Source organism: Talpa europaea (assembly GCF_964194135.1).
Source record: "Talpa europaea genome assembly, chromosome: 7".
NCBI lineage: Eukaryota > Metazoa > Chordata > Mammalia > Eulipotyphla > Talpidae > Talpa > Talpa europaea.
This window is the reverse complement of record NC_140074.1, coordinates 9251882-9277624: the sequence shown is the minus strand read 5'-3', so window position 1 is coordinate 9277624 and position 25743 is coordinate 9251882. Positions and strand designations below refer to the sequence as shown.

Here is a 25743-nt window from a genome sequence, read left to right as displayed (position 1 = left end):
TAAAGAGGATTTTGTATTGGGGCACAGCAGATCTCTCCTGCCTCACCTGCTGCTGCTCTTAGCAGTGTGGTTCAATAAATCTGCCTGTTCGATTTTCCACTCTGTCTCTGATGAATTTTTCACCCATGCTTGTCTGGCATACACAGGATTCTCCCCACCATAAAAAGATGATATTGATTGGAAGAATTTACATTACTAACATAGACATACTCCCCAAAGAAATATATAGATTGAATTTAATCCTGGTGGTAGTTATGAAGTGCAAACATATATTATTAGAGATTTGAAATGATAACCCCTAAAACAAATGCAATAATGTAATCTAACATATAAACCGCATATAAATAAATTAAAAATCAATTATAGACTTGGATATAAGACCCCAAAACATAAAATATAAAGAAGACACCAGCGATGACATGTCATCACATCAACCATGCAGACATCTACAGGGAATTGACCCATACAACAAAAATTAATTGGAACTAAAGGAACTTGAAAAGATTTGTACAGTAAAAGTAAATACTATCATATTAAAAAGACAGTCTACTAAGTGGGAGAATATATTACACATTATACAACTAATAATGATCATATGTAACGTATGCAAGAACCCATTTGACATGACAACAAGAACCCAAAACAGGGCCTTCTCGGTGCCAAGTGGGTTTAGCAGCCTGCTGTGATGCTGTCCACCCCCTCTGCAGGGCAGGTTTGATTCCTGGCCAGCCAGGGAGATTCCCACATGGCGTGGCAGAACTCTCCTGCCTCGTCCGCTGCTCCCCTTAGCAGTGTTATTGGTCCATCTGCCTGTTCTGCTCCCAGCTCTGTCTCTGGTGAATCCTCTCACCCTCCCACGCCTCTGACCTGTACCCCAGCTCTTGTATAACTAAATAAATCTCTCACTCTCTCTCTGCCACCCCCCCCGTGTGTGTGCATGTGTGTATGTATATTAACCCAAAACAACCCAACTACAAAATGGGCATATGATTGCAACAGATACTTCTCAAAGAAAATATACAGTTGGTCAGTGGATGTATGGGAAAAAAAGCTTATCTTCACTCTAATAAAGGAAAAGCTAATCAAAACGACAATGAGATATTGCCTCACTCTTGTGAGAATGGCCATATTCAAAAGAATGGAAGGAAAAATGGTGAGGATATGGAAAAAAAAAAAAAGAACTCATCCATGGTCAGAATGCAAGTTGGTGCAGCCTCTGCAAAATGGTATGGAGCTTTCTTCAGAAAATACAAAAATGAAAATCCCATATGATCATTGCACATCTCCATCAGGCATTTACCCTAGATATGAAGCCTCTAATACAAAAAGACTTATGCACCTGTATACTCATAGCAGTGCTGGCCACAAGTGCCAGTCATGGAACCAATCTAAGTGCCCATTGACAGACAAATAGGTAAAGAAATTGTAGAATACATGTGCTTGGTGGAATACTACACACTGCAATGTGGATGGCCTCAAGGTGGTGATGTTAAGTGAAATAAGTCATAAAATGAAAGGCAGATACTGGGTAGTTTACTTATCTATGGAATATAAATAACCAAATAGCATAAACTGACAAAATACAGCAAAAAAAATCATCTGGAACTAGGGGAACAAAACATTATTTGTTATCAGAGAGAACAAGGTGGTGTGAGCAGTAAGTGGGGGGAGGGGCTGGGACAATGGCATGGGTGGTTTGGTGGATGGTGGTAGAATATGGGCACGTGTAAAGGAGTAAAAAAATACATCCACAATTTTAATAACTTTTATATTAAAAAGAGCCTGTCACAGATGTTCCATAGTGTAAGTGTTCCCATTACAGCTGACTGCAATCTACCAACATGTCATCCTAGTGTTGGGAGGAGCTGTGAACAATCAACTTGAAGATGAGGCAAACCTGGTCACCCCCCACCAAATAAATTCAGTCCACTGGGAGCAGATCATGAAGATAGATCTGTGTCTTCATAACATAACAGAAAAAACACACACATGAACAGTGACATATCTCCAAAGTAGAAGGCCACATACATTTGCAATGGTGTGAAATATTTTTAATAGATTTTGCACATAACTTTGAAGAGATTAAAAAAAAAAAGAGAAAATGTAATGAGGATAATGAATATTTAACAAACCAAGTTACCAAATCTGACCTAGTTGATGCATTGACATCTCTGACAGCAGAATGCATGTTCTTTTCAAGTTACATGGAGTTATCTACCCTCTCACAATATTTATCACATAAGTTATCTATCCTCTCACATCTCATTGTGTTTTTGACTCAAATCAGATGATTTCTAGGTCGTCACTTGAAAAAATTATTCTTATTGACAAATGTATCTAAGGCCTGTTTTATATCTCTACTCCTCAGGCTATAGATGAAGGGGTTCAGCATGGGGGTGACGACCGTGTACATCACAGAGGCAATCGTGTCTTTGTCTCTGGATGAGGAGAAGAAGTAAACTCCTGCAGCTGTCCCATAGTATAAAGACACGACAAGGAGGTGGGAGCCACAGGTAGAGAAGGCTTTAAAGAGACTTTTAGTGGAGGGGACCCTCAGGACAGTAGTCGCTATACGGACATAGGAGCCGAGGATGCCACCTAAAGAGAGGGAAAAGACCAATCCAGCCTCAGTGAAGATGAACAACTCATTGAGGGACACGTCTGAGCAGCTCATCTTTAGGAGTGCAGAGAGGTCACAGAAGAAGTGAGGGATGTTACTGTCACCACAAAAGGAGACTTGGATCAAAAGCAGAGTGTGCAACAGAGAGTGGATCAGGCAAACAAACCAGGATCCCACTAATAAGGAGACACACAGCTCCTGCCTCATGATGGTGGTGTAGTGGAGGGGCTGACAGATGGCCACGTACCTGTCAAAGGCCATCACTGCAAGAAGGAAACTGTCAAGACCGGCAAAGAACACAAAGAAATAAACCTGGGAAATACATCCTCTATAGGAGATGGACAGTTGCTGAGTGTGCATGTTCGTGAGCATCTTAAGATCAGTGATGGATGAGAAGGAGACATCAGAGAAGGCCAAGTGGCTGAGGAAGAAGTACATGGGCGTGTGGAGGCACGAGTCCAGCCTGATGAGCAGGATGATGAGCAGGTTCCCCAGCACCGTGGTCAGGTACATGCCCAGGAACAGGGCAAAAACAGACCCCGCTGCCCTGGTCAGATGGGGAGCCCCAGGAGGAGGAACTCGGACACGCTGCTCTGGTTCTCCCACCTCATGCTGTTCATGTCTCTGTTGGCGATGAAGGAGAGAAGGAAAGGTAGGAAGTCTAGCATATGAACTGCACCAACATTGCAATATCCTTTCTCCCTGAAGGCATGATTTTTTAACCATGATCTATTTACTGCCCACACCTGTGGATGCGTGAATCAAAGTCTGTCACAGAGGCCTCTGAGGGAACATACGACCTCATAATACCTTACAAAGTTTTCCTCCCAATGAATCAAAGGACATTTTTCTGTATTCCACAAATACGTCTTGAACAACTGCCTTGGCCCAGGCCCCCCACAAAGCACTGAGTCCATAACAGCAAGCAGGAAATGCAGCCTCTGCCTTCAAGGAGTTTCCATCTTTCTATCATTGCAGGTCACATGACAGTACCTGGCAAGCATGGCAAAGTCATGAGATGGGCAGCAGGAGAGAATCCATAACTTCCTCTTAAAGAGACCTGAAACTCTCCTTGGAGTGACATGCATATGTCAGTTTTGCCATAAACAAAAGCCACATCACACCTACTACTTGATTCTGTAACGATTTTAGATCCTTCCCCTGCTGCTCAGGGATAAAGGCAGGATCCCTGCTCCAGAGTGGGGAGCACATCTTCTCTCTTTACACTCTGCAGTCTCGTTCCTTACCTGTGTTGAGTAGCCAGAGATGAACATGTGGGAGTCATGCAGCAGGGAGGGCAGATACTTGAAATCAAAGGACTGGTTAAGAGACTGCAGTTCACACCCAGCAGTGGCGCCCACTTGCCTATTGGGGACCCAGTAGGTGCTTGAGCTCTGGGCCAAAGAGAGGAAAAGAATCACCTCGTGTCATTTTACCTCTGTCTCTTGTGTCCGTGTCTCTGTCTCTTCCTTACCATCTTTTCAATCTCTGATTCAGTCTATGTATGCATAAATATGTAGGTACATACAAAATTCTGGCAGGAGACATATTTTTACCTACATTACAAGCAAAGACCCATAAGGAATCCATAGGAAGAAACATTTTTTTTCCTCTTAGAATTTACACCACACTCTGAACTGCCATTCTTGCTAAGTCAATGACCTTCTAATTAGTGTCTGTGTTCTTAGCTGCTGTTGTGGACACCAGGCAAAAAATACGAAGCAAATCTCCCTGACCCTATGACCTCCTGACTTTTTGTGTCTGCCCTTGAACTTCAAAATAATAGCAAGAGGATGCCATTTTATAAACCATGAGAGGACAAAGAAATAGTCCCTATACACTTGGTGAAAACTGTCTGCTTTAATTGCTGCAGTTCCTATCAGACCTTGGGGAGGAGCCTGTGCAGAGGCCAAAGAGACTAAACTGGGGAACCACCTGGGAAGGTGTCTCGGGTACAGGGACACTCTGCGTTGCCCAGAGACCTAGTTGGGAAGCAGGATCTTCTAACACCCAAGTTCTAAAAACCATGTGGCCAATGCCCTGGTGGGACAGCACTGGATGCTGGGCTCTGCCTGTCATTTTTGGTGGCTCTGAACATGTAACTTCCACAACCTTGTTTCACTTTAAAGTGCAGATAATCAGAGTACCATCAGTATGAAGTTTTTATTAAAGTTATATTAGAACATTTCTGCAAAAGCATGTAAGAGCATCATAAATGTCAGTTCTTACCACGTGAGAGCACCAGAAATGTCAGTTCTTACTGTATATTCCAAGAAAGGAGATGTAAATATATGATTATTCATGTTGCTACTGTATTGATATGAATGAATAATAATTAGTTGATTTATAATTTGAAAAGTCTGTTGCAGTCTGTATGCAAACAATAGGTTAGAAGAGAGAAAAACGAATAATCCCATTCACAATTACACAGAAAGAACAGAATACCTAGGAGTAACTTTACAAAGGAGATGAAGGATCCATAGAATGCGAACTATAAGACATTATTAAGAGAATTATGGAATGGGCACAGCAGACCTCTCCTGCCTTACCTGTTGCTACTTTTAGCAGTGTGCTTCAATAAATCTCCCTGTTCTGTTTTCCACATTGCCCCTGATGAATTCTTCACCCTTATGCTCAGGCCTACACCTGGTTGTTCCCCATTCAAAAAAAAAAAAAATATATATATGGATTGGAAGAATTTACATTAATTTACATGCTACCAAAAGAAATATATATATATTACACACACACACACACACACACACACACACACACACACATATATATATATATATATATATATTCAATACAACCCTGGAGGACTGTCCATAAAGTGAAAGGCAGATATGGGTGGTTATACTTATCTGTGGAATATAAATAACCAAACAGCATATACTGGCAAAATATAGCAAAAAACATGATCTTGAACTAGGGAAAAAACATTATTTATTAGGGGAGAAAGCAAGGGGGGTGAGCAGTGAGTGGGGTGAGGAGCTAGGGCACTGGCATAGGTGGTTTGGTGGATGGTGGTGGAATATGGGCATCTGTGGAGGAGTCAAAATATACATCCACAATTACAGTATCTTTTAACCTAAAAAGAGCCCCATCACAGACGTTTCCATTCCATAGTGTAGGTATTCCCAATAGAGCTGACATCAATCTACCACCATGTCTTTGTAGAGTTGGGAAGAGCTGTGACCCATCAACTTGAAGATGAGGCAAGCTTGTTCAGCCCCCATCACGTAACATCAGTCCACTAGGAGCAGATCATGAAGCTAGATCTGTGTCTTCATAACATAACAGAAAAAATACATGCATGAACAGTGACATATCTCAAAGGAGAAGCCAACACACATTTGTAACTGTGTGAAATATTTTTATAAGATTTTGCACGTAACTTGTAAGAGATGAAAAAAAAGCACAACAAAGTAATGAGGATAAAGAATATTTAACAAACCAAGTTACCAAATCTGACCTAGATGATGCATTAACATCTCTGACAGCAGAATGCATGTTCTTTTCAAGTTACATGGAGTTATCAACCTTCTCACATAATTTTAGGAGATACAGCTTATGGTGTTTGTGACTGAAATCACATGATTTACAGGTCATCACTTGAATAAGTTCACCTTATTGACAAATGTGTCTAAGGCCTGTTTTATATCTCTGTTCCTCAGGCTGTAGATGAAGGGGTTCAGCATGGGGGCGACGACCATGTACATCACAGAGGCGATCATGTCTTTGTCTCTGGAGGTGGACGATGAGGAGAAGTAAACTCCTGCAGAGGTCCCGTAGTATAAAGACACAACAAGAAGGTGGGAGCCACAGGTAGAGAAGGCTTTAAAGATACTTTTAGTGGAGGGGACCCTCAGGACAGTGGTCCCTTTACGGACATAGGAGCCGAGGATGCCACCCAAACACAAGGTAAAGAGCAATCCTCCCTCAGTGAAGATGACCAATTCATTGAGGGACACATCTGAGCAGCTCAACTTTAGGAGTGCAGGGAGGTCACAGAAGAAGTGGGGGATGGTATTGTCAGCACAGAAAGAAACTTGGATCAAGAGCAGAATGTACAACAGAGAGTGGATAAGGGAAAATATCCAGGACCCAGCTACTAACGAGACACACAGCCTCATGATGGTGGTGTAGTGGAGGGGCTGACAGATGGCCACGTGCCTGTCAAAGGCCATCACTGCAAGAAGGAAACTGTCAAGACCAGCAAAGAACACAAAGAAATACACCTGGCTAACACACCCACTATAGGAGATGGATAGTTGCTGAGTGTGCATGTTTGTGAGCATCTTTGGGACAGTGACAGATGAGAAGGAGACATCAGAGAAGGCCAAGAGGCTGAGGAAGAAGTACATGGGGGTGTGGAGGCGCGAGTCCAGCCTGATGAGCAGGATGATGAGCAGGTTCCCCAGCACCGTGGTCAGGTACATGCCCAGGAACAGGGCGAAGAACAGGCCCCGCTGCTCTGGACGGATGGGGAGCCCCAGGAGGAGGAACTCGGACACGCTGCTCTGGTTCTCCCACCTCAAACTCTTCATGTCTCTGCCGGCGATGAACGAAAGGCGAGAAAGGAAGTCTAGAATTATCTGCAACAACTTGGCAATATACTTTTTTTTTTAAGAACCCATTCGACTTGACAACAAAACCTCAAAACAGGGCCTCCCTGGGGGCAGAGTGGGTTTAGCACCATGCTATGAAGCTTTATGCAGCTTTTACAACTCGGGTTAGATTCCTGGCCGGCTGGGGAGAATCCCTTATCGCGAGGCAGACCTCTCCTGCCTCACATGCTGCTCTCCTCAGCAGTATTATTGATCCATCTGCCTGTTCTGCTCCCTGCCTTGTCTCTGGTGAATCCTCTCACCCTCCTGAGACTCCGAACTCTACCCCAATTCTTGCATAATTAAATAAATCTTTATACATACATATATATTTATATATATATGTACATGAACCCAAAACAACGCTACTACAACATGGGCAAAAGATTGCAATAGATACTTCTCCAAGAAAGTCTGTAGTTGGTCAATGAATATATGGGGAAAAAAAATCTTGTCTTCACTCTAATAAAGAAAATGGAAATCAAAAGCACAATGAGAAATGATCCACTCTTGTGAGAATGGCCATATTTAAAAGAACGGAAGTAAAAAATGGTGAGGATATGGGAAAAAAAAAAGAACTCATCCATGGTCAGAATGCAAGTTGGTGCAGCCTCTGCAGAAATGGTATGGAGCTTTCTTCAGAAAATACAAAAAATGAAAATACCATATGATCATTGCACATCTCCCTCAGTCATTTACCCTAGATATGAAATCTCTAATACAAAAATACTTAGGCACCCATATATTCATAGCAGTGCTGGACACAAGTGCCAGTCAAGGAACCAGCCTAAGTGCCCACTGACAGACAAATAGATAAAGAAATTGTAGAATACATGTGCTTGGTGGATTATGTCACACTGCAACGTGGATGGCCTCAAGGTGGTGATGGTAAGTGAAATAAGCCATACAATAAAGGCAGATACTAGGTGGTTTTACTTATTTCTGGAATATAGAAACCAAAAAGCATTAACTGGTAAAATACAGCAAAAAAAAAATCTTTGAACTAAGGGAAAATAGTTAACTCATAATCAGAGGGAACATGGGGATGGAGGTGTGAATGGGTGGAGGGATTAGGGAAAATATGGGTGGTTGGGTGGATGGTAGTAGAATATGGGCACATGTGGAGGGGTAAAAATATGTATCACAATTATATAATATTTTTAAATTACAAGGGCTCTATCACAGTGTTTCCCAATTCCATAGTGTAAGTATTCCCATTATAGCTCACTTCAATCTACCAGCATGTTACTGTAGGGTTGAGAGGAGCTATAAACCATCAACTTGAAGATGAGGCAAATGGCTCAGCCCCTCACCACATAACATCAGTCCACTGGGAGCAGATCATGAAGCTAGATATGTGTCTTCATAACATAACAGAAAAAATACAGACATGAACAGTGACATATGTCCAAAGTAGAAGGCCACATACATTTGCAATTGTGTGAAATATTTTTAAAATATTTTGCACAAAAATTTCAAGAGATGAAAAAAAGGAGAACCAGATTTACCTGGGTCTAGGCCCTTACTCCCTTATCCTTCCCTCTTTTTTTTCCCCATGTTTGCATTTATTTATTTGTTTGCTTATTTTTATTGAGGTAAATCTGGTTCTGCTTTTTTTCATCTCTTGAAAGTTATGTGCAACATCAAAGACATCTTTACAGACACATCACCCAAAGCAGTGATAGTGAAGGCAAAGATAAACAGCTGGGACTACATCAAATTAAAGAGCTTCTGCACAGCAAAAGAGACAATAACAAAAACAAAGAGAAACCCCACCAACTGGGAGAACATTTTTGCACACAACACTAATGATAAAGGACTGATCACAAAAATCTGCAAAGAGCTGATGAGACTCAACAACAACAAAGAAAATAATCCAGTCAAAAAATGGGCAGAAGAGCTAAAAAGAAACTTCTCTGAAGAGGAAATGCAAATGGCCAACAGGCATATGAAAAAATGTTCAACATCACTTGTCACCAGGGAAATGCAAATCAAAACTACCATGAGATACCATCTTACACCAGTGAGAATGGCACATATTAAAAAAACTAGCAACAACAAATGTTGGCGAGGGTGTGGAGAAAGAGGAACTCTTGTGCACTGTTGGTGGGAGTGCAAACTGGTCCAACCACTGTGGAAAGCTGTGTGGAGATTTCTGGACCTACTAAACATAGAGCTTCCATATGATCCAGCAATTCCACTCCTAGGTATTTACCCAAAGGACACAGAAGCATCAATTCCAAAGAACACCTGCACCCCTATGTTTATAGCAGCACTGTTTACAATAGCTAAGCTTTGGAAACAACCCAGATGCCCAAAAATAGATGACTGGATCAAGAAGATGTGGTACATATATACCATGGAATATTACTCAGCATTCAAAAAAGATAAACACATGCCATTTGCAGCAACATGGATGGCGCTGGAAGGGATCATGCTCAGTGAAATAAGCCAAAAAGAAAAAGAAAAATACCGGATGGTCTCACTCATAGCAGGAATCTAGAAAACTTAAATAAGGGACCAGAAAAATGAATAACTATAAGAAAGTGAAAATCAAAATCAACAAAAAACTATGAACCAGAGACACTTTTTGGGGGGTGGGGGGAGGGAGGGGAGGGATTGGGTCAGAATGGGGGGGTTGCAATTGTATGGGGAATATAAAAATAAAATTTATTATTTTAAAAAAAAAGAAAGTTATGTGCAAAATCCTTTAAAAATATTTCATACAATTGCAAATGTGTGTGGTCTTCTTCTTTGGAGATATGTCACTGTTCATGTGTGTATTTTTTCTGTTATGTTATGGAGACAGAGATCTAGCTTCATGATCTGCTCCCAGTGGACTGAATTTATTTGTTGCGGGGTGACCAGGTTTGCCTCATCTTTAGTTGATTGTTCACAGCTCCTCCCTCTCTGGGTCTCCCTCCCCCTCTAGCAGCTTCAATTGTATGCTCATATTTCTATTGTTTGTGTTCGGTTTGGTATTAACAGTTCCTTCGTTTTGTTTTCCTATTTTCCACATGTAAACAAAACCATCCAGTTTTAATCTTTCTGACTAATTTAGCATAATCCCCTCCAGTTCCCTCTATGTTGTTGCATATGTCAAAATTTCATCTTTTATAGCTGAGCAGTAGTCTATTGTGTACATACATCACAACTTCTTCATGTACTCCTTTTTACTGGGCATTTAGGTGCACTTGCATCTATAGGGTGGTAATTAACATAGAAATGCATATTCCTTTGAATTAGCATTCTTGTATTCTTTGGGTAGTAACCTGGTAGTGAAATTGCTGGATTATATGGAATTTTCATTTTTACTTTTTTTTAGGATGAGTCCAGAGCACTTTCCAAATGGCTGCACCAGTTTATATCCCTAACAACAAATTGTTCCTCATTTTTTGCATTCTTTCCAGGATTTGTTGTTGGGAGTCTTTTAATATGTGCCATTCTCATGGGTGTGAAATGATATCTCATTTTGTGATTGTGATTTTGACCTGCAGCTCCATTATTAGAAACACTGGTGAACATTTTTCCATGTGTCTATTGACTTTTATCATTTTTGATAACTGTGTAGAATCCTAATTGGGCTGTTTGGGGTTTTTTGTTGTTAAATTGACTAAGATTTTTGTGTCTCTTGGATGTTTACCCCTTATAGTTTGTGTAATATATAAATATTTACTCCTGTGCCTTAGGATAGCTTTTTAATCTTACATTTTCTTTCACTGTGTAAAAGCTTTTTATTTGAGGTAGCTCCTCGAATTAAATTATTTTTTGCTTGTATTTCCCTTTCCATAAGTGTTGAGTCTCCAAAAACATATTTACCATTGATGTCATGAGACATATAGCCAATATTTTCTTCTATGTATTTTATTGTTGCAGGTTTTTAATCTAAATCATTAATCTATGTTGTGTTTATTTTTGTGTATGGACTTAAAAAGCAATCCAAATTCATTCTTTTACATGTGGCTGTCCCGTTTTCCCAACACCAGAATTAACTGACTCTCCTTATTTCAATGTATGGTTGTGGTTACTTTGCCATCATTTAAGTATTCATAAATTTCTGGATTTTTATTCTGTTAAAAAAAAAAAGAAAAAAGGAGAACAATGCAATGAGGATAATGAATATTGAACAAACCAAGACACCAAATCTGACCTAGTTGATGCATTAACATCTCTGACAGCAGAATGCATGTTCTTTTCAAGTTACATGGAGTTATCTACCCTCTCACAATATTTATCACATAAGTTATCTATCCTCTCACATCTCATGGTGTTTGTGACTCAAATCAGATGATTTATAGGTCGTCACTTGAAAAAATTAATCTTATTGACAAATGTATCTAAGGCCTGTTTTATATCTCTATTCCTCAGGCTGTAGATGAAGGGGTTCAGCATGGGGGTGACGACCGTGTACATCACAGAGGCGATCATGTCTTTGTCTCTGGAGGTGGACGATGAGAAGTAAACTCCTGCAGAGGTCCCATAGTATAAAGATACAACGAGAAGGTGGGAGCCACAGGTAGAGAAAGCTTTAAAGAGACTTTTAGTGGAGGGGACCCTCAGGACCATCATCCCTATACGGACATAGGAGCCGAGGATGCCACCCACACACAAGGTAAAGAACAATCCTCCCTCAGTGAAGATGACCAACTTATTGAGGGACACGTCTGAGCAGCTCATCTTCAGGAGTGCAGGGAGGTCACAGAAGAAGTTGGAGATGGTATTGTCAGCACAGAAGGACACTTGGATCAAGAGCAGAGTGTGCAACAGAGAGTTTATAAGGGAAAACATCCAGGATCCTGCTACTAAGGAGACACACAGCTCCTGCCTCATGATGGTGGTGTAGTGGAGGGGCTGACAGATGGCCACGTACCTGTCAAAGGCCATCACTGCAAGAAGGAAATTGTCAAGACCAGCAAAGAACACAAAGAAATAAACCTGGGAAATACATCCACTATAGGAGATGGGTAGTTGTTGAGTGTGCATGTTTGTGAGCATCTTAGGGACAGTGACAGATGAGGAGGAGACATCAGAGAAGGCCAAGTGGCTGAGGAAGAAGTACATGGGGGTGTGGAGGCGCGAGTCCAGCCTGATGAGCAGGATGATGAGCAGGTTCCCCAGGACCGTGGTCAGGTACATGCCCAGGAACAGGGCGAAGAACAGGCCCCGCTGCTCTGGACGGATGGGGAGCCCCATGAGGAGGAACTGGGACACGCTGCTCTGGTTCTCCCACCTCAAACTCTTCATGTCTCTGCCGGGGATGAGGAAAGGCGAGGAATGAAGTCTAGAATTATCCGCAACAACTTGGCAATGTCCTTTTTTTAATTTTTTTTAGAATTATTTATTTATTTATACAAGCACTGGGTACAGTCAGAAGCGCGGGAGGGTGAGAGAATTCACCAGAGCCAGAGCGGGGAGCAGTGCAGGCAGAAGGACCAAAGTAGACTGCTGAGGGGAGCAGCGGGCGGCAGGAGAGGTCTGCGCGCCATGTGGGACCCTCAGCTGGCAGCTGGGGATCGAACTGGCGCTGCAGAGGCTGCAGGCAGCTTAGCCACCCAGCGCTCAACCGCTGCGCCACCGGGGAGGCCCTTGGCAATATCCTTTTTACATGAAGGCATGTAAAGGCATTTTTTAAGCATGATCTGTTTATTGCTCACACCTGTGGATGTGTGTATCCGTCTGTCACAGCGGGCTCGATGGCATGTAAGACCTCCCGATACCCTACAAAGCTTCTTTCCTTGGAACTAGAGGGCATTTTTCTCTACCAGAAATTTTCTCATTTAGAAACATGTCTTGAACAACTGTCTTGGCCCAGGCCCCCCACAAAGCACTGACCTCATAACAGCAAGTAGGAAATGCAGCCTCTGCCTTCAAGGAGTTTCCATCTTTCTATCATTGCAGGTCACATGACAGTACCTGGCACGCATGGCCAAGTCATGAGATGGGCAGCAGGAGAGAATCCATAACTTCCTCTTAAAGAGACCTACACAGTCTAAACTGGAAATTAATGGCTAGTGATGTCTCACAAGCTGGAGTGAAATTGGCAGGATGTAACTGATGAGATATATTGCTATTCCCTGTCAACAAAAGTCCATCCAGGATCCTAACCAAGCTAAAATAATAATATTAAAATATTTGTCTTTAACCTACAGCATGCCAGACTCTACACCTACGGTTTCATATGCACTTTCTACCTAAATTCTAGACATAGCCCTAATATAGCAACAGTATAAATCCTATTTCAAGGCCTCCCCGGTGGCGCAGTGGATTGAGCGCAGGCTTTGAAGCTGTCTGCAGCCTCTGCAGTCCTGATTCTGGGCTGGTAGGGAGATTCCCACATGGTGTGGCCGACCTCTCCTGTCATGCCCGGTGCTCCCCTCAGCAGTGTATTTCGGTCCCTCTGCCTGTTCTGCTCCCTGCTCTGTCTCTGGTGAATTCTCTCACCCTCCCACGCCTCTGTCTTGTACCCCAGTTCTTGTATATATAAATAAATCTTTTTAAAAAAATCCTATTTTAACTATGAGGAACAAAATATACATTTTCTTTATGTGCAAAGATACATCAATAATCAGTAGAAAAGTTTAAATCACAATATATCTCTCTGGCCGGATTTCAGCTTTTAACTCTCTGCATACATGTCACACCCCGGTAGTTAGAATAAGGCGAATAAGCAGTTAGAATAAGGAGACATGTTGTGTGATGTCATTTGTCATTCCTCTGTCCAAGAGTTATTAGTCATTACTGGTGCATCATACACCAGTAAGCACATTACAAAGTGCTTTCTCATACTTTAATTCCAAATAATTAATGTATATTGGAGATTATATGATAGATAAGGTAAATATACCCTTCATTTCAGAAATGTGAAAAGACTGAGGACGAAGATATCATGACCAATGAGGTCTCTTAGTTCTCTAACGGAGGATTCCAGATGCAACCTCCTTTGGCAGAGAGCTTAGTTAGGATAAGACACACACACACACAAACACACTAACACACAATGAGGCGGCATCCGCACTGACTCTCTCACTGCGGGTGCAGGACAGCAAGGCTCCTCAGGGACCATGAACTGGCTGAGGGCTCTGCTTATCTGGGTTCACGACCGCCGAGAGGACAGTGTCTGGACCCCCATGTGGAGGCCTGGCTGCCCACTCACGTGGGCTGTGTCAGCCTCATTGAGAAACAGAGGAAACAAGCAGGAACCAGATGGACCAACTGTGTCCTTGATTCGGTGGAGGTGGTGGGGGTTGATTTGTGAGGAAAGTTCTGGGTCTCCAGCCCTGGAGTGATTAGGCCATGTTCTCCAGGAGGTGAGGGGCGTGCAGAGGCCCCGTTCTTAGACGTATACTCATCCTGCCCCAGACAGCAGTGAAGTGGGGTCTCCATCACACAGACACCAGCTTGGGGATGATAATAAAAATCCTCATCTCTTCTGAGCACCAATCATGAGCCAGGTGAGATGCTGGGTAGACTGCTTGCACTGGCTCATTTATTCCTCAGAACAGCAAGTATGTGGGAGTAGGTACCCTCCTTTCCCGGGGATGGGTCTCAATGTCAGAGAGCAAACATAAGGGCCAGAGTGTGAGTGGGCCCCATTGGAAAGTGAGCAGGCACTGAGCTCCCATCCATTAGTATGTGACACCTGCCTAGTGGGGGAGCCCCGAGTGACCCTTCCTCTCAATGTAGAGCATGGCCCTTGTGTATGGCCACTGAATTTCAGTGAAGATGTCACATGGGCCCCATGCCGTGGACGGTGCCCCACAGAAACACTGCCTGTAATGAAAACATCAAAACACAACCACACACACTATCCTTGGAGTGACAGGCATATGTCAGTTTTGCTATAAACAAAACACAACATCACAGCTACCACTTGACTCTGTAACAATTTCATCCTCCTTCCTCTACTGCTCATGGATAAATGCAGGAACCCCTGCTCCAGAGTGGGCAGCACATCTTCTCTCTGTACACTCTGCAGTCTCTTTCCTTACCTGTAGGAGTAGCCAGATGAACATGCGGGAGTTATGCAGCAGGGAGGGCAGGTGTTTGAGATCAAAGGACCGGTTAAGAGACTTCAGGTCACACCAGCATTGGGCTCCACTTGCTAATGGGGACCCAGTTAATGCTTGAGCTCTGGGCCAGAGATCTCTGTCTCTGTCTCTGTCTCTACCTCTGTCTCTACCTCTGTCTTTTTCAATCTCCATCTCTCAGTCTATGTATGTATAAATATGTATGTACATACAAAATTCTGGCAGGAGACATTTTTATCTACATTACAAGTAAAGACCCATAAGGAATCCATAGGAAGAAACATATTTTTTTTCCTCTTTGAATTCACAGCATAGTCTGACCTGCCATTCTTGCTAAGTCAATGACTGTCTAATCAGCGTCTGTGTCTTCAGCTTCTGTTGTGGGCACCAGGCAAAAAGCACGAAGCAAATCTCTGTGAGCCTATGACCTCCTGACATTCTGTGTCTGCCCTTGAACTTCAGAGCAATAGCCAGGAGGGTGCTATTTTATAAACCATGAGAGAACAAAGAAATAGTCCCTAAACTCTTGGTGGAAAAATGCACGTAGTCTAATTGCCCACAATTCCTGTCAGACCTTTGGGGGAGCCTGTGCAGAGGCCAAAGGGACACTGGGAGCCACCTGGGAGGGTGTCTCTAGTGCAGGGACACTCTGGGTTGCCCACAGATCCAGCTGGGAAGCAGGATGACTTAATCATCTTCCAATGCCCATGTGGCCAATGCCCTGGTCAGACAGCACTGGATGCTGGACTCTGCCTGTCATTCATTGTTGTACTGAGTATGTCAAGTAACTTCTCTCCTCAAGCTTGTTTCTTAAGTTGTTTTAACCTTGCTTTACTTTAAAGGGCCGATAATCACAGTATGGTAAGTATGAAGTTTTTACTAAAGTTATATGAGATCATTCCTGTTAAGAACACATTAGTGCTAGTTCTTTATGTATATTCCAAGAAAGAAGAAGTAAATATATGATCATTGATGTTGATATAGTATTGGTATGAATGAATGACTCAGTTAGTTGATTTATAATTTGAAAAGTCAGTTACAGTTCTATATGCAAACAATAGGTTAGAAGAGAGAAAACTGAAGAAAATCATCTCATTCACAATTACACAGACAGAATAGAATTCCTAGGAGTAAACTTAACAAAGGAGGTGAAGGATCCACACAACGAAAACTGTAAGGCACTATTAAGAGAATTATGGATTGGGGCACAGCAGATCTCTCCTGCCTCACCTGTTGTTGCTCTTTGCAGTGTGTTTCAATAAATCTGCCTGTTCAATTTTCCCCTCTGTCTCTGATGAATTCTTTCACCCATGTGCATTTGGCATACACCCGATTCTCCCCCACCATAAAAAGATGATACTGATTGGAAGAATTTACATTATTAACATAGACATAGTCCCCAAGAAATATATAGATTGAATAAAATCCTGATGGTAGTTATGGAGTGAAAACATATATTTGTAGAGATTTGAAATGATAACCCCTAAAACAAATGCAATAATGTAAGCTAAGATATAAAGAGCATATAAATAAATTAAAAATCAATGAAATATTTGGATATAAGTTCCCAAACCATAAAATACAAAGACACAACAGAGATGACACGTGATCACATCGACCTTGCAGGCATCTACAGGGAATTGACCCCTACAACAAGGGAAAATACAACAATAATAAATAATTAGAACTAAAGGAAATTAAAAACATTTGTACAGTAAAAGTAAATACTAGCATATTAAAAAGACAGTCTACTAAGTGGGAGAATATATTTACACATTACACAACTAATAAGGGATCTTAGATAAGGTATACAAGAATCCATTCGACCTGACAACAAAAACTCAAAACAGGGCCTTCTCGGTGCCAAGTGGGTTTAGCAGCCTGCTGTGAAGCTGTCTGCCCCCTCTGAAGCGCAGGTTCGATTCCTGGCCGGCCAGGGACATTCCCACATGGCGTGGCAGACCTCGCCTGCCTCGCCTGCTGCTCCCCTCCTCAGTGTTATTGGTCCATCTGCCTGTTCTGCTCCCTGCTCTGTCTCTGGTGAATCCTCTCACCCTCCATGCCTCTGACCTGGACCCCAGCTCCTGTATAATTAAATAAATATATATTTCTCTCACTCTCCCGTCCCTCTGTGTGTGTGTGTGTGTGTGTATATATGTGTGTGTGTGTATGTATATAAACCCAAAACAACCCAACTACAAAATGGACATATGATTGCAATAGGTACTTCTACAAAGAAAATATACAGTTTGTCAATGGATATATGGGAAAAAAGCATAACTTCACTCTAATAAAAGAAAAGCAAATTAAAACAACAATGAAATATCGCCTCGCTCTTGTGAGAATGGCCATATTTAAAAGAACGGAAGGAAAAAATGGTGAGGATATTGAAAAAAAAAAAAAAAGAACTCATCCATGGTCAGAATGCAAGTTGGTGCAGCCTCTGCAGAAATGGTATGGAGCTTTCTTCAGAAAATACAAAAAATGAAATCCCATATAATCACTGCACATCTCAATGAGGCATTTACCCTAGATATGAAATCTCTAATTCAAAAAGACTTATGCACCCGTATATTCATAGCAGTGCTGGCCACAAGTGCCAGTCATGGAACCAACCTAAGTGCCCATTGACAGACAAATAGGTAAAGAAATTGTAGAATACATGTGCTTGGTAGAATAATACACACTGCAACGTGGATGGCCTCAAGGTGGTGATGGTAAGTGAAATAAGTCATAAAATGAAAGGCAGATACTGGGTGGTTTTACTTATCTATGGAATATAAATAACCAAACAGCATATACTGACAAAATACAGCAAAAAAAAAATCATCTTGAACAAAGGGAAAAAAACATTATTTGTTATCACAGAGAACAAGGTGGTGTGCTCAGTGAGTGGGGGGTGGCTGAGGCATTGGCATGGGTGGTTTGGTGGATGGTGCTGGAATATGGGCACATGTGGAGGAGAAAAAATATACATCCACAATTTTAATAACTTTTAAATTAGAAAGAGCCCTGTCACAGATGTTCCAGAGTGTAAGTGTTCCCATTACAGCTGACTGCAATCTACCAACATGTCAGCCTAGAGTTGGGTAGAGTTGTGAACAATCAACTTGAAGATGAGGCAAACCTGGTCACCCCCCACCGAATAAATCCAGTCCCCTGGGAGCAGATCACGAAGCTAGATCTGTGTCTTCATAACATAACAGAAAAAACACACACATGAACAGTGACATATCTCCAAAATAGAAGGCCACAGACATTTGCAATGGTGTGAGATATTTTTAAAAGATTTTGCATATAACTTTCAAAAGATGATAAAAAAAGGAGAACAATGCAATGAGGATAATGAATATTTAACAAACCAAGTTACCAAATCTGACCTAGTTGATGCATTAACATCTCTGACAGCAGAATGCATGTTCTTTTCAAGTTACATGGAGTTATCAAACTCTCACATAATTTTAAGAGATACATCTCATGGCATTCGTGACCAAATCAGATGATTTACAGGTCGTCACTTGAAGAATTTCACCTTATTGACAAATGTCTCTAAAGCCTGTTTTATATCTCTATTCCTCAGGCTGTAGATGAAGGGGTTCAGCATGGGGGTGACGATGGTGTACATCACAGAGGCGATCATGTCTTTGTCTCTGGAGGTGGATGATGAGGAGAAGTAAACTCCTGCAGCTGTCCCATAGTATAAAGACACAACAAGAAGGTGGGAGCCACAGGTAGAGAAGGCTTTAAAGAGACGCTTAGTGGAGGGGACCCTCAGGACAGTCCTCCCTATACGGACATAGGAGCCGAGGATGCCACCCAAAGACAGGGTAAAGAGCACTCCTGTCTCAGTGAAGATGACAAACTCTTTGAGGGATACATCTGAGCAGATCATCTTTACGAGTGCAGAGAAGTCACAGAAGAAGTTGGGGATGTTACTGTCACCACAGAAGGAGACTTGGATCAAGAGCAGAGTGTGCAACAGAGAGTGGATGAGGCAAACAAACCAGGATCCCGCTACTAAGGAGACACACAGCTCCTGCCTCATGATGGTGGTGTAGTGGAGGGGCTGACAGATGGCCACGTACCTGTCAAAGGCCATCACTGCAAGAAGGAAACTGTCAAGAGCAGCAAAGAACAAAAAGAAATACATCTGCGAAATACATCCTCTACAGGAGATGGACATTTGCTGAGTGTGCATGTTCTTGAGCATCTTTGGGACAGTGACTGATGAAAACGAGACATCAGAGAAGGCCAAGTGGCTGAGGAAGAAGTACATGGGGGTGTGGAGATGCGAGTCCAGCCTGATGAGCAGGATGATGAGCAGGTTCCCCAGCACCGTGGTCAGGTACATGCCCAGGAACAGGGCGAAGAACAGGCCCTGCTGCTCTGGATGGATGGGGAGCCCCAGGAGAGGAACTCGGACACGCTGCTCTGGTTCTCCCACCTCATGCTGCTCATGTCTCTGTTGGCGATGAAGGAGAGAAGAAGAGGTAGGAAGTCTAGTATTAACTGCACCAACATTGCAATATCCTTTTTACCTGAAGGCATGATTTTTTAACCATGATCTATTTACTGCCCAAACCTGTGGATGCGTGAATCCCAGTCTGTCACAGCGGGCTCTGAGGGTACATATGACCTCACGATACCCTACGAAGTTTTCCTTCCAAGGAACTAGAGGGCAGTTTACTCTATTTCACAAATATGTCTTGAACAACTGTTTTGGCCCAGGCTCCCCACAAAGCACTGAGTCCATAACAGCAAGTAGGAAATGCAGCCTTCGCTTTCAAGGAGTTTCCATCTTTCTATCATTGCAGGTCACATGACAGTACCTGGCCCGCATGGCAAAGTCATGAGATTGGCAGCAGGAGAGAAAATTTCCTCTTGAAGAAACCTACACAATCTAAACTGAAAATTAATAGCTAGTGATTTCCCATAAGTTAGAGTGAAACTGGCAGGATGTAACTGATCACAGATACTGCTATTCATGTCAACAAAAGTCCATCTAGGATCCTAAGCAAACTCTAATAATGTAAAATCTTTATCTTTAACCTACAGCATACCAGACCAATCCCTATGGTTTCATATGCACTTTCTTTCTTTCTTTTTTTAAAGATTTATTTATTTATTTATACATGTACTAGGATAAACTCAGAAATGCGGGAGGGTGAAAGAATTCACCAGAGCCAGAGCGGGGAGCAGAGCAGGCAGAAGGACCGAAGTACACTGCTGAGGGGAGCAGCGGGCGGCAGGAGAGGTCTGCGCGCCATGTGGGACCCTCCTCAGGTGGCAGGGGAACAGCCGGGGATCGAACCGGAGCTGCAGAGGCTGCGGGCAGCTTCGCAACCCAGCCCTCAACCGCTGCGCCACAGGGGAGGCCCTCATATGCACTTTCTACCTAAATCCTAGGCATAGCCCTAATAAAGCAACAGTATAAATCCTATTTCAAGGCCTCCCCGGTGGCGCAGAGGATTGAGTGCAGGCTGTGAAGCTGTCCGCAGCCTCTGCAGTAGGGATTCTCGGCTAGCCAGGAAGATTCCAACATGGTGCAGCAGACATCTTCTGTCATGCCCGCTGCTCCCCTCGGCAGTGTATTTCGGTCCCTCTGCCTGTTCTGCTCCCTGCTCTGTCTCTGGTGAATTCTCTCACCCTCCCGCGCCTCTGGCTTATACCCCAGTTCTTATATATATAAATAAATCTTTAAAAAAAAATACAATTTTACCTATGAGGAACAAAATAAACATTATCTAAGCGTGCAAATATACATCAGTAATCAGAAAAAAAGGCTAAATCACAATATATCTCTCTGTTTGGATTCCAGCCTTTAACCCTCTGCATACATGTCACACTCCTAGCAGTTAGAATAAGGAGACATGTTATGTGATGTCATTTGTCACTCCTCTGCCCAAGCGTTATAGTCATTTCTGGTGCATCACACACCAGTAAAAACATTTACAAAGTGCATCACATACTTTAATTTCAAATAATTAATGTATACTGGAGATTATATGATAGATAAGGTAAACATACCCTTCATTTCAGAAATGTGAAAAGACTCAGGACAAAGATACCACTACAAATGAGGTTTCTTAGTTCTCTCATGGTGGATTCCAGATGCACCCTTCCTTTGGCAGAGAGCTTAGTTTGGATAAGACACACACACACACACAAACACACAAACACAATGAGGCGGCATCGCACTGACTCTCTCAAGCAGTGGTGCAGGGCAGCAAGCCCTCCTCAGGGACCATGAACTGGCTGAGGGCTCTGCTTATCTGGGTTCACGGCCACCGAGAGGACAGCGTCTGGACCCCCATGTGGAGGCCTGGCTCTCCATTCACGTGGGCTGTGTCAGCCTCACTGAGAAACAGAGGAAACAAGGAGGAACCAGATGGACCAACTGGGTCCTTGATTCGGTGTAGGTGGTGGTGGGGTGATTTGTGAGGAAGGTTCTGGGTCTCCAGCCCTGGAGTAATCAGGCCATGTTCTCCAGGGTGTGAGGGGCATGTAGAGGCCCCTCTTCTTAGACTTATTCTCGTCCTGCCCCAGATAGCAGTGAAGTGGGGGTCTCCATCACACAGACACCAGCTTGGGGAATGATAATGAAAACCCTCACCACTTCTAAGCAAAATCATGAGCCAGGTGAGATGCTGGATAGCCTGTTTGCATTGGCTCATTAATTCCTCAGAAGAGCAAGTATGTGGGAGTAGGTACCCTCCTTTCCCAGGGAGGGTCTCGTGTCAGAGAGCAAACATAAGGGCCAGACTGTGAGTGGGCCCCATTGGAAACTGAGCAGGCACTGAGCTCCCATCCATTAGTATGTGACACCTGCCCAGTGGGGGAGCCCCGAGTGACTCTTCCTCTCAGTGCAGAGCATGACCCTTGTGAACGGCCACTAAATGTCAGTGAGGATGGCACGTGGGCCCCATGCCGTGGACGGTGCCCCACAGAAACACTGCCTGTAATGAAAACATCAAAACACAACCACACACATTAAACCTTGGGTGAATGCATATGTCAGTTTTGTTATAAACAAAAAGCAACATCACAGCTACCACTTGACTCTGTAACAATTTCATCCTCCTTCCTCTACTGCTCATGGATAAATGCAGGAACCCCTGCTCCAGAGTGGGCAGCACATCTTCTCTCTGTACACTCTGCAGTCTCTTTCCTTACCTGCAGGAGTAGCCAGATGAACATGCGGGAGTTATGCAGCAGGGAGGGCAGGTGTTTGAGATCAAAGGACTGGTTAAGAGACTGCAGGTCACACCCAGAAGTGGTCTCCATTAGCCTAATGGGGACACAATTGATGCTTGAGCTCTGGGCCAGAGAGCTCTGTCTCTGTCTCTGTCTACCTCTGCCTTTTTCAATCTCCGTCTCTCAGTCTATGTATATATAAATACGTATGTACGTACAAAATTCTGGCAGGAGACATATTTTTACCTACATCATTACAAGCAAAGACCCATAAGGATTCCATAGGAAGAAACATTATTTTTTTTCCTCTTTGAATTCACAGCACAGTCTGACCTGCCATTCTTGCTAAGTCAATGACTGTTTAATCAGCGTCTGTGTTCTTAGCTGCTGTTGTGGACGCCAGGCAAAAAACACGAAGCAAATCTCCCTGAGCCTATGACCTCCTGACTTTTTGTGTCTGCCCGTGAACTTCAAAATAATAGCAGGAGGATGCCATTTTATAAACCATGAGAGGACAAAGAAATAGTCCCTAAACACCTGGTGAAAAACTGTCTACAGTTAATTGCTGCAGTTCCTATCAGACCTTGGGGAGGAGCCTGTGCAGAGGCCAAAGAGACTAAACTGGGGAACCACCTGGGAAGGTGTCTCGGGTACAGGGACACTCTGGGTTGCCCAGAGACCTAGTTGGGAAGCAGGATCTTCTAACTCCCAACTTCTAACACCCATGTGGCCAATGCCCTGGTGGGACAGCACTGGATGCTGGGCTCTGCCTGTCGTTTTTGGTGGCTCTGAACATGTAACTTCTACAACCTGTTTCACAAGTTGTTTCAATCTTGTTTCACTTTAAAGTGCAGATTATCAGAGTACCATCAGTATGAAGTTTTTATTAAAGCTATATTAGAACATTCCTGCAAAAGCACGTAAGAGCATCTTAAACGTCAGTTCTTACCACGTGAGAGCACCATATATGTCAGTTCTTACTGTACATTCCAAGAAAGGAGATCTAAATATATTATTACTCATGTTGCTACAGTATTGATATGAATGAATGACAGTTAGTTGATTTATAATTTGAAGAGTCTGTTGCAGTCTCTATGAAAATAATAGGTTAGAAGAGAGAAAAACGAAGAAAATGATCCCATTCACAATTACACAGAAAGAACAGAATACCTAGGAGTAACTTTACAATGGAGATGAAGGATCCATACAATGCGAACTATAAGACATTATTAAGAGAATTATGGATTGGGCACAGCAGACCTCTCCTGCCTTACCTGTTGCTACTTTTAGCAGTGTGCTTCAATAAATCTGCCTGTTCTGTTTTCCACATTGCCCCTGATGAATTCTTTCACCCTTATGCCTCAGGCCTACACCTGGTTGTTCCCCATCCAAATATATATATATAGATAGATAGATAGATAGATAGATAGATAGATAGATAGATAGATATTGGAAGAATTTACATTACTAACACGGACATGTTACCCTAAGAAATATATATATATACATATATTACATATATATATTCAATACAATCCTGGAGGACTGTCCTAAAGTGAAAGGCAGATATGGGTGGTTTCACTTATCTGTGGAATATAAATAACCAAACAGCATATACTGGCAAAATATAGCAAAAAATATGATTTTGAACTAGGGAAAAATCATTATTTGTTAGGGGAGAAAGCAAGGTGTGTGAGCAGTGAGTGGGGTGAGGAGCTAGGGCACTTGCATAGGTGGTTTGGTGGATGGTGGTGGAATATGGGCATCAGTGGAGGAGTCAAAATATACATCCACAATTACAGTATCTTTTAACTTAAAAAGAGCCCCATCACAGATGTTCCCATTCCATAGTGTAGGTATTCCCAATAGAGCTGACTTCAAAGTACCAACATGTCTTTGTAGAGTTGGGAAGAGCTGTGACCCATCAACTTGAAGATGAGGCAAGCTTGTTCAGCCCCCATCACGGAACATCAGTCCACTGAGAGAAGATCATGAAGCTAGATCTGTGTCTTCATAACATAACAGAAAAAATACATGCATGAACAGTGACATATCTCAAAGTAGAAGCCAACACTGTGTGAAATATTTTTATTTCACATTTGTAACTGTGTGAAATATTTTTATAGATTTTGAACGTAACTTGTAAGAGATGAAAATAAAGCACAACAAAGTAATGAGGATAAAGAATGTTTAACAAACCAAGTTACCAAATTTGATCTAGTCGATGCATTAACATCATTGACAGAAGAATGCATGTTCTCTTCAAGTTACATGGAGTTATCAACCCTCTCACATAATTTTCGGAGATAAAGCTTATGGTGTTTGTGACTAAAATCAGATGGTTTACAGGTCATGAGTTGAAGAAGTTCACCTTATTGACAAATGTCTCTAAGGCATGTTTTATATCTCTGTTCCTCAGGCTGTAGATGAAGGGGTTCAGCATGGGGGTGACGACCATGTACATCAGAGGCGATCATGTCTTTGTCTCTGGAGGTGGACGATGAGGAGAAGTAAACTCCTGCAGCTGTCCCATAGTATAAAGACACAACAAGAAGGTGGGAGCCACAAGTAGAGAAGGCTTTAAAGATACTTTTAGTAGAGGGGACCCTCAGGACAGTAGTCCCATACGGACATAGGACCCCAGGATGCCACCCAAACACAGGGTAAAGACCAATCCTCCCTCAGTGAAGATGACCAAATCATTGAGGGACACATCTGAGCTGCTCATCTTCAGGAGTGCACAGAGGTCACTGAAGAAGTTGGGGATGTTACTGTCACCACAGAAGGAGACTTGGATCAAGAGCAGAGTGTGCAACAGAGAGTGGATGAGGCAAACAAACCAGGATCCCGCTACTAAGGAGACACACAGCTCCTGCCTCATGATGGTGGTGTAGTGGAGGGGCTGACAGATGGCCACGTACCTGTCAAAGGCCATCACTGCAAGAAGGAACTGTCAAGATGAGCAAAGAACAAAAAAAATACATCTGGGAAATACATCCTCTGTAGGAGATAGATAGTTGCTGTGCGTGTGTGTTCCTCAGCATCTTGGGGACAGTGACAGATGAGAAGGAGACATCAGAGAAGGCCAAGTGGCTGAGAAAGAAGTACATGGGGGTGTGGAGGCGGGAGTCCAGCCTGATGAGCAGGATGATGAGCAGGTTCCCCAGCAGGGTGTCAGGTACATGCCCAGAAACAGGGTGAGGAACAGAACCTGCTGCCCTGGATGGATGGGGAGCCCCAGGAGGAGGAACTCGAATACGCTGCTCTGGTTCTCCCACCTCAGGTTGCTCAT

General features: G+C 42.9%; 4 protein-coding genes and 1 pseudogene across 5 annotated transcripts; all 5 read right to left on the bottom strand.

Annotated features, from left to right (window-relative positions):
• Positions 1 to 2302: 2302 nt before the first annotated feature.
• On the bottom strand, positions 2303 to 3231 carry LOC311173247 (olfactory receptor 1J4-like; the record flags this gene model as incomplete). The annotated part of the gene is given in 2 exon segments (XM_084237096.1): positions 2303 to 3174; positions 3177 to 3231. Coding segments are annotated over 2 exon segments (927 nt in total).
• A 3000-nt stretch (positions 3232 to 6231) lies between these two features.
• LOC311172813 (olfactory receptor 1J4-like) lies at positions 6232 to 7170 on the bottom strand (the record flags this gene model as incomplete). The annotated part of the gene is made up of 1 exon (XM_084236343.1): positions 6232 to 7170. The coding sequence occupies one exon, from the start codon at positions 7168 to 7170 to the stop codon at positions 6232 to 6234; it is 939 nt and encodes a 312-aa protein (XP_084092469.1).
• A 4138-nt stretch (positions 7171 to 11308) lies between these two features.
• On the bottom strand, positions 11309 to 12778 carry LOC311173230 (olfactory receptor 1J4-like). The gene has a single exon (XM_084237081.1). The coding sequence runs from the start codon at positions 12472 to 12474 to the stop codon at positions 11533 to 11535; it is 942 nt and encodes a 313-aa protein (XP_084093207.1). The 5' UTR covers positions 12475 to 12778; the 3' UTR covers positions 11309 to 11532.
• Positions 12779 to 18771: 5993 nt separating this feature from the next.
• Positions 18772 to 19706, bottom strand: LOC311173244 (olfactory receptor 1J4-like; the record flags this gene model as incomplete). Its single annotated transcript, XM_084237093.1, is given in 2 exon segments — positions 18772 to 19670; positions 19673 to 19706. Coding segments are annotated over 2 exon segments (933 nt in total).
• Positions 19707 to 24801: 5095 nt separating this feature from the next.
• On the bottom strand, positions 24802 to 25743 carry LOC311172812 (olfactory receptor 1J4-like; annotated as a pseudogene). The gene has a single exon. The product of its transcript is annotated as an olfactory receptor 1J4-like (transcript).

Coding starts and splice junctions, on each gene's coding strand:
- LOC311173230 (XM_084237081.1), bottom strand. CDS start 12,474: ATGAAGAGTTTGAGGTGGGAGAACCAGAGCAGCGTGTCCCAGTTCCTC.